General features: G+C 39.2%; 1 protein-coding gene across 1 annotated transcript in view; it reads left to right on the top strand.

Annotated features, from left to right (window-relative positions):
• Nucleotides 1-286: 286 nt before the first annotated feature.
• LOC135195839 (uncharacterized) overlaps nucleotides 287-14665 on the top strand; it is a 27040-nt gene continuing 12661 nt past the window's right edge. The window contains exon 1 of the mRNA XM_064222356.1: nucleotides 287-1352. Within this exon, the coding sequence (XP_064078426.1) occupies nucleotides 650-1352 (703 nt within the window). The 5' untranslated portion in view covers nucleotides 287-649. The remainder of the gene's footprint in view (nucleotides 1353-14665) is intronic.

Raw genomic sequence — 14665 nt, 5'->3', positions numbered from 1 at the left:
CTTCGTGTATTTTCTGCTGCTGGAAGACTCGAAAAACGACGCGAATTTTTTCCCATTAGCTGAATGTGTTTCATGATTCTTCCGACGAAACGCTTCGAAAGAATGTAATGGGTGGCGTAGCGTAAGAGTTGCGTGTAGTGGGAGGGGTTGGGAGATAACCCTAGCAATATAGGAGCTAAAGAAGCAGAAGCGGGGGTGGTAAGCGATAGAGAGAGAGAGAGGGAGAGAGAGAGAAGGAGAGAGAGCAGATATAAGAACGCAGTCAGCCTCTCTCTCAGCCAGTCTGCCTCAGAGTCATTCTCTCTCAGCACAAGAGGACTTGGGACCCTTACTCCCTCCCTCTGCGCGTCGCTCCATTCGACTAGTCTCAAGAAGTCTCTGCCTTTTTATTCATTTTCCTTCGTAAGCAACGATACCAAACTGAAGACCTTGGATTGTTTCCTCCGTTTAACTTGGAAGTGATCACTCATTATATTCGGAAGGAGAATACGACTCTTCGTTGCTCAATCAATCTGCAGCAGCAAAGTTTTGAAACTTGGATATAAGCGTTTGGGTGTAGTAGTAGGTTTGGCGTCTGCGATAAAGGCGAGATAACTGGGATCTCAAGTGCACGAACTGTGCGAGTGAGAACTAGTACTAGTGTAGTGTCATGCATCAAGAACTGCCCTTCCTCCCTCTGGCGCTGCTGCTGGCGGCGAGTTTGCCTGCTGCCTGCTGCTTGCACATGCCGACGTCGGCGTCAGATTTCGGAAAGGACCACCATCGACAGTACCACTGGGCCTACCACAAAGTGGCGGACGACGACGAAGGCGGCCACGGCGATAAAGAGATCGACAGCAGCCGCCTGCGATACGCCCTCCTGCAGCTTCTCGACCTCAACGACGGCGAGCTTCAAGCTCTCATGTCGGGGGTGTCCCCGCGGAAGGTGGCACCCCAACTCGAGCCCTCGACGGCGTTTCTGCTCGCGAGCAGCCGTCAGTACCTGGAGAGGCTGAACACCGTCCTCTCCGTAGTAGAGGAATCTTCCCCCGCCAAAAAGGCCACCTGGAACCCAAGAATCGCGCGCAGGCACAAGAAGACGAGACGTCACCACAAGAACATCGAGTTCAAACCCAGTGATATAGAGAGTCAGATATCGGAAGAGGATCCTGACAGCATTCTCGGTGCCCTCACGGAACTCTCCGAATACTTGTCAGGGGTAGAAAACGAAGAAGAAGAAGACTCCAGACAGCAAGAGCGCAGAAGGAGGTCGCACCACCCGGGAGGAGCGCACAAACACCAGGCTCTCGCCAGTAGGCATGGATCGCGGCAATACGAATCCCGCCACTACCTCTACTTTTTGCAATCAAGAGGTAAGGATAACAGTCTCTTGATTTTTCCACAGGAAACTATTTGATGAATGGACTGAATATATATTGATATGGTACATTCTGTGAAACACCTACTCTTGACTTTTAAAATCAAGAAAAAGAAAGATATGGGGAAAAGTAACGAATGAGTTGTAAGTACGAGACGTCGTTAAGAATGAGGGCACAGCAGAGAAAGAGGAGTCAGACGCGGCGCTGAGTTCGAAGATCATTTTCTTGAATGAAAGGCCGGCGGGGGGGGCGGCTGGGTAGGACTGGGTAGGAGTGCGTTGTGAATGAAGGTTGTACCAGTTTATGAATGCCTTTCTCTCTCTCTCTCTCTCTCTCTCTCTCTCTCTCTCTCTCAGGATCATCAAATTAGTATTCACTTGAACACCGCAGTGGATTCCCAATTAAAATTTTAACATACGGCTATGTTTATCTCTCTCTCTCTCTCTCTCTCTCTCTCTCTCTCTCTCTCTCTCTCTCTAAGATATTATACATTAAGAAATAAGAAGATATTTGAAATATATCAGCGGAGGCATCAGCTCCTTAACGATATCACTCTAGGGAGAAAACCCGCTGATAGCAACTAAGTAAAATGAAAATAATAAAAGTGATGCTTTATCGTTAAGAAAAGCTTCACCGTAAGTCCGTTAGTTGGGATGCACGTAACACATGACATTTTAATCGCATCTTCTCATATTATGGTGCGTGGCCATTGTCAACCCTTTTCAAAATTACATGTTTGGAAAGTTAGTCTATAAAATCCATTTTTTGCTTACTTAAAATACAATAATGGCGCAACGTTTAAGATATATTAACAAATGTGTTTATCCCTAATGAATACTGATGAATTGTTTAAACTGCCTGCTATCATTATTTTTTTTTTCGTTTAGCAGAAAATTATCACATTCGTTACATAATGTGCATATTTACAGATCACTATGGCTTAGAAAGAATAAGAAGTCAAAATCAATGAACTTTTTGCTATCATTTGGAGCACAAGCAGCATAAAGTAATGATGGCAACCTTACTGCTTAAGAAATATGTACGTTCAGGCACCTGCTATTCATCCAATTTGCATTACAACATCCTACTCGCACTAAATCACTGATACTTATTCACTTACTGTTCAGGTAACGTGACTTTAGACTCTAGTCCGAAGAGAGTCAGCTAAAAAGCCAAAAGATTTCTGCGGAGAACTCAGCAGCAAACAAACGTAGCTTTGGCTGGTCGAGATTGAAACCGCGTCACGCAAGCGAGTCTCCGAGATTATTTTAGCACCTTGAAGGCAACGTACTTCAAGCGATGGGGCACATTGGGACTGGGCATTTTTGGGTAAAGCCGGAATATGTCTTCGAATGAAGCCGCTTTTTAATGCATCAACTTTTTTTTTTTTTAGTTGGTGGGGGCGGTTGTCGACCCGCTTGTATGTATACCATATCCATCAAGGTATTGGAGTAACCCATCCCCATCGTGAAGTTTCTTCCTCGGCGATCCATAGGGATAGAGGTTAAGAATTGGAGTAATATTTAAGAATCAACATCTCTATAGTGAAGCTACTTGGTAAAAGCCGTTGCTGGTAGGTCCAAATGAACATATTCCGTCTATGTCATATTTCAGTCAGCCATTCCGTCCTTCTGTGAAGCCACCTTGAATTTCTCTAATTTTCCCGTGAAATTGAAAATTAGCAAAAATTTAATCGGTGAATTCCGAAGGCAGAGTTCTTCCTTATATGTATATGAGAACGGCCTTTCGTAAGTTTCCTAAACTTTCTGAGAATTTTAAGCCATAATTCTGACTTTACTTTCTGACTACAAAAGTACGGAGCTGTATGAGTGACGAAAAAAACAAAAACTAAAAAACGCGGCAAAGTTTCTTAGGCGCAATCGAGTTTTCTGTATAGCGTATAATGTGATATGAAACTCTCAGCCGCGGACCATAAAACTTTCAGCCAAGGGTCGGTGGTGGCCAGAGCCAGATGCACAACCATTCCTAACTTTAACCTTAAATTATAGATAAAACTTCTGAAGCTAGAGGGCTGCAATTTGGTATGCTTGATGACTGGAGGGTGGATGATCAACATACCAATTTGCAGCCTTCTATCCTCAGTGGCTTTTCAGATCTGAGGGCGGACAGGAAAAGTGCAGACGGACAGACAAAATAGCCATTTCAATGGTATTCCTTTACAGAAAACTAAAGACTAAAACTCCCATCACTTTGAACTGCTTACAGGTTTAAGAACTGTTTTCTAGGCGAGGTGGTAGTTCAGTGTTTTTTTTTCAATCTTTCTGGACCGGAAAACTCCGACGGTCTGGGCAGCTCTGAATGTATGAGGGCGAGACCATTTCCATTACAAATGAATATCAGGAAACCCAAAAAAAAAGATCTTTATTCTTTCGCTCGGGCGATTACCAAACCCATTTCATTATCCGAGATGTGACTTTATTAATATTTATATATTAGTTTCATTTTCCGTTTACCGCCCTTATACAATTCTCCGCGTGTTTTGATCATTTACTTCCATTTTCTCAGTTCATTTATTAATTTGTTTTTTTTTCTTCTTCTTCTTGGTGTTCCCCATCAGCATCTATTGCTTCTTTCTAATGAACAACATATTCTTTGAAAACTTGAATTTCAATTAAGTGGCACTCGTCGGTTTGTTCCATATGAATAAGGTTCATCTTATGAATAATAATAAATAATAATAATAATAATAATAATAATAAATAATAATAATAATAACAATATTAATAATAATAATAATATAATAATAATAATAATAATAATAATAATAATAATAATAATAATAATAATAATAATAATAATCTAAATAATAACAAAAAATAAATAAATAAATAAATAAATTAAAATAATTAACAAAATACTCATAGTAGCATGAGTCTTGAAATGTAGCAAGAAATCCACAATTGTGTACGATAAGTACATGAAGTCTTGAAAGTGCACAATCCACATGTACGTTTATGTACATACAATCGTAATGATAATAATAATAATACAAATAGGAGTAAAAAAGATTTCACTTCAGAACTAAAGTAATCTTTACAATTCTACTTTTCTGAAACCTTTCTTTGGCATTAATTAGTGAAAAATTGTTGTAGAAAATCCTAATTTTCCGGAAAAGCGGCCAATTTTCGTTAGCACCGCTTCGGCCATTTGGTGATTGGCCCAGGTAGCAGTGACTAATCGTCTCATCTTTCCTCTTAGATCCTGATGTACTCCGCTCTTAGGAGCACCTCGACCATATCTGTCGGTTCTTTTTTGTTGTACTCGTCATACTCTGGTGGAAGATTCGTTAGGATCATACGTCAACCATCACACACACACACACACACACACACACACACACACACACATATATATATATAAATTAGATATATATATATATATAATATATATATATATATATATATATATATATATATATATAATATATTTAATACAAAACATCCAGTCTCACTCATACACATAGTACTAAGTACACACACGCGCGGCAATATATATATATATATATATATATATATATATATATATATATATATATATATATATATTGATTATATATATATACATATACTACATTAACATATATGCCCATTACGTAAACATATATGTAAGTATATATGTATATATAGGTATGTACACACACGCACACACTATATACAATTCTCCGCATGTTTTGATCATTTAACTTTCATTTTCTCAGTTCATTTATTAATTTTTTTTCTTCTTGGTGTTCCCAATCAGCTTCTATTGTGCTTCTTTCTAATGAACACCATATCTTTGAAAACTTGAAATTTCAAGTCAGTGGCACTCGTCGGTTTGGTCCATTTGAATAAGGTTCATCTTATGAATAATAATAATATAATAATAATAATAATAATAATAATAATAATAATAATAATAATAATAATAATAATAAATAAATAAATAAATAAATAAAATAATTAACAAAATACTCGTAGTAGCATGAGTCTTGAAATGTAGCAAGAAATCCACAATTGTGTACGATAAGTACATATAATCATAATAATAATAATAATAATAATAATAATACAAACTAGGAGTAAAAAAGAATTCACTTCAAGAACTAAAGTAATCTTTACAATTTCTACTTTTCCGAAAGCTTTCTTTGGCATTAATTAGTGAAAAAATTTTGTTAGAAAAATCCTAATTTTCCGGAAAAGCGGCCAATATCGTTAGCACCGCTTCGGCCATTTGGTGATTGCGAGGTAGCAGTGACTAATCGTCTCATCTTTCCATTTATGTTTGTGTTTCATTCCCTGGCTCTTTTCTGAACTAGCCACCATCAAAGCTTAAGTGGCTGAAATCCTCTTACGCTTACGCTTAATGTATGCAGCTTTTATATTTTTAATGAAGCACACTGAAATAAACAGAATTTCCTCCGGTAACAGCAACTCTTCATCAGATAATCGATGTTTTACGAAAATCGTTAACTTCTCAACATGACAATAAATGTTGATTTTCCGATTTCTTACCGATATCCATTTGAAGCAAATAATCGGAATCAGGATCTCAAATCAAAGGGTAACATTGGATGCCGACCAAAAAAATACACGATCTGTTAAGGATAACTTTATTCGCATTAAAATTATCCTTTTTCATAACACATTAATACGAAGAAAAGCTTTCATTTGCTGACGTTCTGATAGGGTCTGTTAAAACTCCCAAAAATATTTTAATCAAATGATTTTTATAATTACAGCAAAAACAAATATCTTCAATTAAGATCAAATATCTCCATCTTTGCACGTATATATACTGCCTTTCATTTCTGTATTGTTTATTGAGCTGAAGGAGAAAGCGAATGTGTTTAGCGTCACTCCTTTGTTTTATTTATATCCGGTAGCATAATTCCCAAGAGTCCATCTCCGCGGAATTTACTTATTTTTCTTTACAATTATCCATCGCCAACGCCTTCTGAACAGGTGCTTCAATGCAGTTCTTAAAATGGAAAGGTCTTCTCCCTTGCGTACACAATTTTTCATGGCAATCTTCTTTCCCAACGTTATCCCTACATCAAGGGGTCGGTTGCCTCATTGCCCCTTCTTCTCCACTGCCTTCGATCAAAGACACCATCCTCCACCAAACCTCTTCTCTCCATATCTTCCTTCACTTTGCCTTGCCATCTAATTCTCTGTTTCCCTCTCGATCTTCTTCCTCTAACAGGTTCCTCCAAAGCTCTCTTCACTCACTCCTCATCATCCATCCTCAACACATACCATTGCCATTGGTCATCTTTACTGGACCTTCCTCCTTATTTCGTCACTTTCCAATCTCTCAAGCGCCGATATTCCCATGGCAATATTTAGCCCCAATTACGATCCTCGTCTATGGTGCGTCCACTATGCCGTGACCGGAGCCACAGTAATGTATATGATGTTGTATTTATCCAAAATACAAAACTGTTGAAAAAAAAAAAATTTAAAAAAAAAAAAAAAAAACAGAGCGGTTTCGTCCGCTCGCACCACGGTCCTCTTCAGCCAATTCAGAAGAGAAAGAGGACCACGGTTGTGCAAGCGGTCGAAAGCTCCAGTTTTTAACTGTTTTGTATTTTGGAAGAACACAGCTTCATACACATTATTTTGGCTTTGTACTCATGATTTTCATTGGTTCTCATCACCGTTATTGTTATAGTTAATGTAATTAAGGTTTTAAGTTATTCAGACGTCACCAAACTGATGTTCATCATTATCATAATCATTACAGCTGTTAGGGAAATAAATCCACAGTTTTGTATGTGTACATATATTTAAAGATAAATCTGTACGTACAGATTTTTCTTTGGATTTGAAGAACCTTATTTTTCGCCTCATTTTCTATGCCGCACGATTTTTCCGTCTTTACCTGCTGCCCACGTCCTGGAAGCTTAGCCTGGTAAGTAATCCTTAAAATCCCTGACACTTAGGGCTGAGTGATTCATATTTAATCGGTTGTTCTATGCCGTCAGGCAATTTAAGAATTTATCTTGAAATGTACGTGGTTCAGTTGATGCTGCCTTGCATTTTATTTTATCTTTTTTTTCAAATTCATAATAAGTGATTTTAATCTTAATTCAGGAGATGATTTCAACCATTCACACGTATCCACTTTGTTTCATCATCAGTAGCCTTTTGATTTTTCTGGTGTTATCGTTACTGATTGACGAAAACGCATTCGTGATAGTCACCTGTTGTTTCATTATATAAATATACAACTTTTCTTTTACGACCTTTTCAACTATTTACCTGTAAGTCATATTAGTTATAACTTCTGACTTACGATGGATGATTAAAGAAATGTTTATACCTCAGCTGTCAATTCGTCGCAACAACTATGTATTATGTTAGGATCATAGTCATCATTTATCTGGGCTGTAAATAAGACCAGGGAGCATCCTGTTCTGAGGCTAAGGTTGCATAGAGAAGTAATAATTCTCCTAAAAAGCCGCTGAATAGTTTGGCCGATGCATTACAAGAACGGAAAACCGCGATGGTTTTCTCTCTCTCTCTCTCTCTCTCTCTCTCTCTCTCTCTCTCTCTCTCTCTCTTTAAGAGCCGTAACTTTCCCGGGAAGACTTTTATTTACCTGTATTGATAATACCAACACATCTCCTTAAGGTTCCACACCCCATTGGGCTTATGCATCGGTTTTCTCTACTGCCAGTGGACAATAAATTTACTTCCACCCACAAGGCCTTTTGGAGGGAGGAGATTTCCCAGTCCTGAAACCGCTCCCTTTCTTGGCGTCCATTCTCTCTCTCTCTCTCTCTCTCTCTCTCTCTCTCTCTCTCTCTCTCTCTCATCCACGTCCGAATCTGGAAATCTATGTGACCTACATCATACCGTTCAGGCGGATTTGACCCTCCCTAAGAAAGCGCTAAATATAACCCTCTTTCGTACGCTATCACTGTAGACGGGGTTAATCCGGCCCTTAAGACATCTCGACGTCACGAAGCCACAATCGGAAAGCTCGATGGCCACAGTGATAAGCACAAACTTACGCGCAATCTTATCATATCTTAATCGGGAAGAGAGAACGTTTACGCTCATTATCGTAGTGCGCAGCAGGTCACATTATGTAAACGTGTTCTCGTAATAACGGGGGACTCATGATCCTTTTGATAAATCATGAATATTTAGAATATGGATCACCCTCTGGATAAGCTTCCCTTTATTCCAGGGGTTCCCAAACTGCGGGTCATGAATGCCCCCGAAGGGGTCATGGTTTTGAGGAAATTTGTTATGATGTCAAAAAAGCTATTACATCCTTCTCATCAAAATGCATGATCAAATCGGTACTTGTTAATAAACATTAATTAATATTTTTGTTTGTTGTTATTGCTCTCTCTCTCTCTTTCTGCTGTGATAAATCTTTCATTTAATGTTTAAAATGTATCTACGCCATTGGAAATTAATACATTTTCAAAAGGCTTATTATAAAGGTGGGGGTCATGGAAGGTTTGGTGCTACTGAAAGGGGTCACGTACTGGAAAAGTTTGGGAACAACTGCTTTAGTCGAAAAAAAAACATGCCTATCTTTTTTTTTTTTTTGCGTTTGTATCGCCCGCGATCATTACATGCAAGAGTCGTGAAGACGAATTCTAGAGAGTTTTTCTCTAGGTCCCTAAGGCTGAAAAACGCAAAGTTGTGTTGCCGTTTTGAGGAATTTCATCTACTAGTGTGGCTTTCTAGTGACTTCTGGCAACCCTCCATGGATATTCTGACCACAGCCACAGCGCTGACGAATAAAATTCTTCACTTCGCATTTTTATGTGTTATTATGAAAATCAGGTTATAAAACATATCCTGTTTATTTAATCAAATAAATTTCATTGATATCCTTTACTTTTCTTCGTCAAAAATACTTTATATCAAGCTAGTGACGTGTAGTTTTTTACGTCACGGAAAATGATTCTACATCGGAAAATATGCATTCTAACCATTAAATCATAAAAAACGTTAAAAAATTCAGAAGAGCTGCGTATGGTAACACTGCTAAAAGCCAGTGTTGTGAAGAAAAAGCGGCATCGCTGCGGCACTGACGCTGAATTGTTCCAGCAAAAGCATCATAGAAATTAGGGAGTTGTGTCTCTCCTGCAAGGAGAAGGAAGTAAAAAAAGTCTCCTATCACTCGACTCGAGTTCACAATCTTCATATCTTATCTTTGGAATTGAGACTGGACGTAACCGCCAGCAAATGGATGAGTTAATCAATAAATAAAAAAAGTTATGAAGAAGACACAAAGATGGTACGAAAAATTTTGGCTCAGAGAGCAAACCTCTTATAATTAAACTCTGTCAGAAGTGTCTTGGTCTCTGAGCCTTCTCAGAAATGGGATCATACTCGAAGACTTGACGATTAATGCTCACAAAGATTAGGAGGAGCCGGTGCAAAGGAAAAACATTGTACTGCGAAAAGAACGCTTGGATTTTTAGAGGCAGACATGACGAAACCGTGGAAGAATTCTTCAAAGAAATCAGTAGTAGGCCGAGTTTCATTTCCGAATCGTGGAACTGAAGTACATCAGTCTAGAAAAAAAAAAAATTATGGCCACATTTTATTTACATAACTTCAAACTTGTCTAAGTCAGATTACAATGTATGGAAATTACTCTGGGCTCTCTTCAAGACGATTAAGTTCTTGGTTTCTAATCTCAAAATACTTACTTTCCTTGAATTAGTAGAGCTTTTCGTTGGCTTTATGCATCCCTACGGGGAAATACCTGCCATATTGAATACGACAGATAATGACATGGTTACCTCCCCGCTGTTTTCCTTCTCTGCAGAAGTAGATATAGGAACATTATTTGTCTCAGCAACGTCAAAACTTCCTGAGTAATTGCTGGTCTTACCAGTGAAGTGCACCAAATCGTCCGTTGGCAGTAGAGCATCGCTCTTTCTCTCAAGTGCTAAACTTCGGAACTCCCGCCAGTTTCTATATTTCCATAATTCCCCTTCCTTCAATAGCTGGCTGCGATACCTCCTTCGGCATCAAGAATCTCTCATTTCCCTTCTTCCATCTTTTGTTCTTCATCCTTACCAACGAGCCGTCACGATTAAAATAAAATAAAAAAAAAAATCCCGTCTCAGCTCCCATCAAGACTTTCAATTAAAATGCTTTTAACAAAACTAGTATAGACGGGAACATATTTCACAGGAAACTCGAGAAGGGAAAATCTTTGATCGTCGCTAATATCACATTGCGAAAGAAATATTGAAATTCCCTTCGGCTCTCATAGACAACATTATCTAACTCGTCGTGATTGCGGCACCTGATAATGAGCGTTGGTCATTCACGTCGGCTGAGATATGTCACTAGTAATGAATAGGTCCTTCATCCCCAGTTTAAAACGAACAGTTCATTAGCCTTTAAACATGACGAATGCCCCGTCATCGCTCGGAGTTAAAAGAACAAACAACCTGGAGAAAAACGCTAATAATAATCACTCTCTTCTCCCGAGATTGTCCTTTGGGAGTTTTCTTCTTCTTCTTTTTTTTTTAACACCTCTTAATTAAATCCGCCGATGCTGGCCGTCGCCAGGTGAGCCTGGCCTCTTCCCCGACGCAGTTTTGATTAAGGAATAATAATGGCAATGGGGCCATCAAAGGAATGACCCCCGCCCCCTTCCCCCTCATTAACTAATGAAATCTGTCCCGCCTACTTATCGCTCTTTCCGCCTCCTCCGCCGCCCGCCCCCTCTTCCCGCCCCCCCCCGCCCCCCCAACCCCCTTGCGAGAGGAAAAGAAAGGGGCACACATATTTAGTTATTTTATTAAAAAAATTTTACAATTATTAGTACAAATTTGTCCACAAAGCTACATAGTACAAAATAAACAAAGTGGACAGTAATCTCATCCGTTCTTGCAAGTACATGGCCTACAAAAAATTACAACATCAAAATACAACTTCGCGTAAATAACATAAACCCATAAGACATTAATAAACACATTGGCACGGAGACGAGCGAACGCAAATGAAAACGAGAGTGCTTGCTCGAGACAGTGTCTGCGTTCTTGCATTCGAATTCATTTGCATGCGAATACAAGCGTTTGGTCACCGTGTGAGTGTATAGTGTGCTTTTGCGCATACATGATTCATATAAATCTGTGCTTGAGGAAGTTCATTGCGTGTTTGTATGCATGCAGGATGAATTAGAAAGTAGATTTAGAGTACAGAAGAAGAAAAGGAAGAAGATTTAGAGCGCAGCGGTTGATGAAGCATACAATAGCAGAACTGCCGACGGTGACGCAACGGAAAAATGAATTTTTGTTCTCATTCCATCCTAAAAATAGGATGAAGGCCCTCGACTCGGCTAAAAACATCCTTCACGACAGGAAGATCCTCCCGTTCGGGGAATATATACTATATACCTCAAGTAAACGCGTAGACCTCTTTCCTCTGCGCTCCTGCAATCACTCACATTTGATTCATTGCCGGCTCTGTCATCTGTTGCTTCCAATCTCGTCATTTATTCACTTAGGCCAGGAAGGTCTCAGCTCCAGCCATAACGCCCTTTTCCTTCCCGAGCGCCGAAAAATAAGGCAGTTTCTAAATACGCTTAGTTCATGAACACTGCGAGACGGTTTTTTCGAAGACTTTGGCTCTGCTTCTTTTTGCATTTATGATCGGCTTTCCATTTTACAGGGATTCGGATGCTGTCGCTGGGTTCGAATTCGTTCTTCACATTTCTTTTTCTTCGTCGATATTTTCTGTTACGTTTCTTATTTCGCTGTCAGCGTTCTCGGCTTTTATATCCATCTCTTATAAGATTGCTTTTAGTCCTCGGTGTCTTTTCATTAATTTTTGCTCTCTCTCTCTCTCTCTCTCTCTCTCTCTCTCTCTCTCTCTCTCTCTCTCTCTCTCTCTGATGAATAATAAATATTATATTCACGGGGAAGTCATTTTAATTCGCCTGTTAACTGTCTTGAATATTTTACAGTGTTTGTTAGTAAATTAATTCTTACATGTAATGCTATTTATGCTTTTATCAATTTTGATATACTGACAAGGATTCCTCATACGAACTTTCATTCCTGTTCTGAATATAAGGATATATAGTATTACTTTGATTATTAGTACGTTGGGTACTCTGTACTTTGGCTATTCTGTACAACAGAAACTTGTAAATAGGGTTGGGTTGTTGTAAATTCAGTTCACTGGTTAAACATGTAACTGGTATTTCCAGTTACAAGTTTAACCAATGAACGTAATTCTCAGTTTTCAAAAACGTCACGTATTCCATAACTATTGTAAATTGCAACTGATGGCATTGATTACCTCTTCTGAGGAGGTAATGAAATGAACCGTGAATGAAGCCAAAGAAAATTCAATTGGTTGTCGCACGCAGAGTAAAACGAATAGAAACGAACAGTCACGGTCCAGAATACCCCAATGACACCATGATGAAAGGCACTCTGATCATTCCAAGTGGTGTCATTCGCCCATTCTGTACTTGGCCTATTCTATGTATACCCTGCGTACCACCACTAATGTACTAGCTTTCTTTTCCTTTACCCACAATCCCTTTTATTGCCTCTTCAGAAGGGACCATTAATTTCATGAAGTACATACCAGCATTAATTTTCCTTTCTTCTCTCTCTCTCTCTCTCTCTCTCTCTCTCTCTCTCTCTCTACCCATTACCGTCTGCACGAAAGCACTGCGGTGCACTGTACATTTCCGTGATACTCAGTTCATGCCTGAGTTAATCAGATATTTTTACAAGGTGAAATCACCTGTTTTTCTACGGACATTTGAAACCAGATGATAACATGATGATAAATGTTGACAAATGACTGCCAAAGTTTTTTTAACGTTCTTGTTTTATGGAACACTTGTGCTCAGGATGACGATTTTAGCTCTTTATTCGCCTGAGAGAGCTCGCGCAGTCTAAAATCTTAATCTCGCGCGCTTTCTCCAACATTAATTTCAGTTTCTTTCTAAGCCCGAATTTGCACCTGAAGGTGAAAAAAAAATTTTGGCGGTCCGTAAGCATCATTAATTTTCTTTCACGCTCTCTTTGCCTACGACCAACGTTGCATTTATCTTATGCTGGTGTCGAGGAATTCATCCGAAGCCTCATCAGACAACATGGATATTATATTATATATATATATATATATATATATATATATATATATATATATATATATATATATATATATATATCTATATATATATATATATATGTAAATAAATTCTTCTGTTAAAACAGAATACGTCTCAAGGATAAAAGGCCCATTAAAACACTGGTTTACAGCTAAAGAATCTAACTTCTTCTGTCATTCACTGCTTGATAAGGGTGGAAGTCAGTCCACCGAAATATAGTCCTTAGCTTTAAACCTTTAAACAAGAGTGTTTTAATGGGCCTTTTATGATTTTTGGTTCTCATAAGTACTGATGGATTTCAGTCCCTCCCGCTGCCCACAAAACATTCTTATTTGCTATATACGTAAACACTTCCAAGAAACTTATCCGCTTCTGTTCTTTAACATGACGAGTCGATTCTGGGAATTCGAGAATGTAATTAGCAAGAAAATTATGAAGATTCGGGGATAATTAGAAGAAGAAATAAAAACCTGATATAAGGACGATCAATAACTTTGAAAAGCGTCATTGACAATCATCCTTTTGCACTTGGTGTCATTATCTGGCTCCCTCGAAAAGCAAAGAGAAAAGGTATAGAGAGAGAGAGAGAGAGAGAGAGAGAGAGAGAGAGAGAGAGAGTGAGATTCACCCATCGCACTTGTTGCAGGGGGCTTCCGCCCTTAAAAATGACTGCTCCTCCCCCCCCAACACCTACACCCCCCCTCCCCCCCCTGCCCCGTACCTAGCAGACCCCCACACTTCGGATAGCCCTCCTACGCCCCTACCCAGCTGCCCACCCGGGTCCCCCCCCCGTACCACCAGCATCAACCGCTGCCCACGCGTCTTCTTGAGGAGTCCTCCCACCATCCCACTCGATGACCTGATCTCTCTCTCTCTCTCTCTCTCTCTCTCTCTCTCTCTTTCTCTCTCTCTCCGGCTGGTTAGCGATTGACAATAGAGGGGATAGATGAGGAGAACCATTGTCTTTCTTTCATAAACATCAAGCCAGATGCACGTAGGTATGTGCCGCTTGAAGAGAGGAAAGTGTTTAAAAGAAACGCTCCCTGGGAGCGTTCGTTTTGCTGTTTAAGTCCCACTATAACACGTCAAGTGTTTTGCAGAGTTTTGGCTCTTCAGACTCCTTAAGCTTTCTTTACTTATTTAAAAAAGATCTCAAGTCCGAAAGAGTGCTATTAATAGACGCTACG

The sequence above is a fragment of the Macrobrachium nipponense genome, chromosome 16 (assembly GCF_015104395.2).
Source record: "Macrobrachium nipponense isolate FS-2020 chromosome 16, ASM1510439v2, whole genome shotgun sequence".
Taxonomy (NCBI): Eukaryota; Metazoa; Arthropoda; class Malacostraca; order Decapoda; family Palaemonidae; genus Macrobrachium; species Macrobrachium nipponense.
The sequence above is the reverse complement of the archived record's forward strand: the minus strand, read 5'-3'. Positions and strand labels throughout refer to the sequence as shown.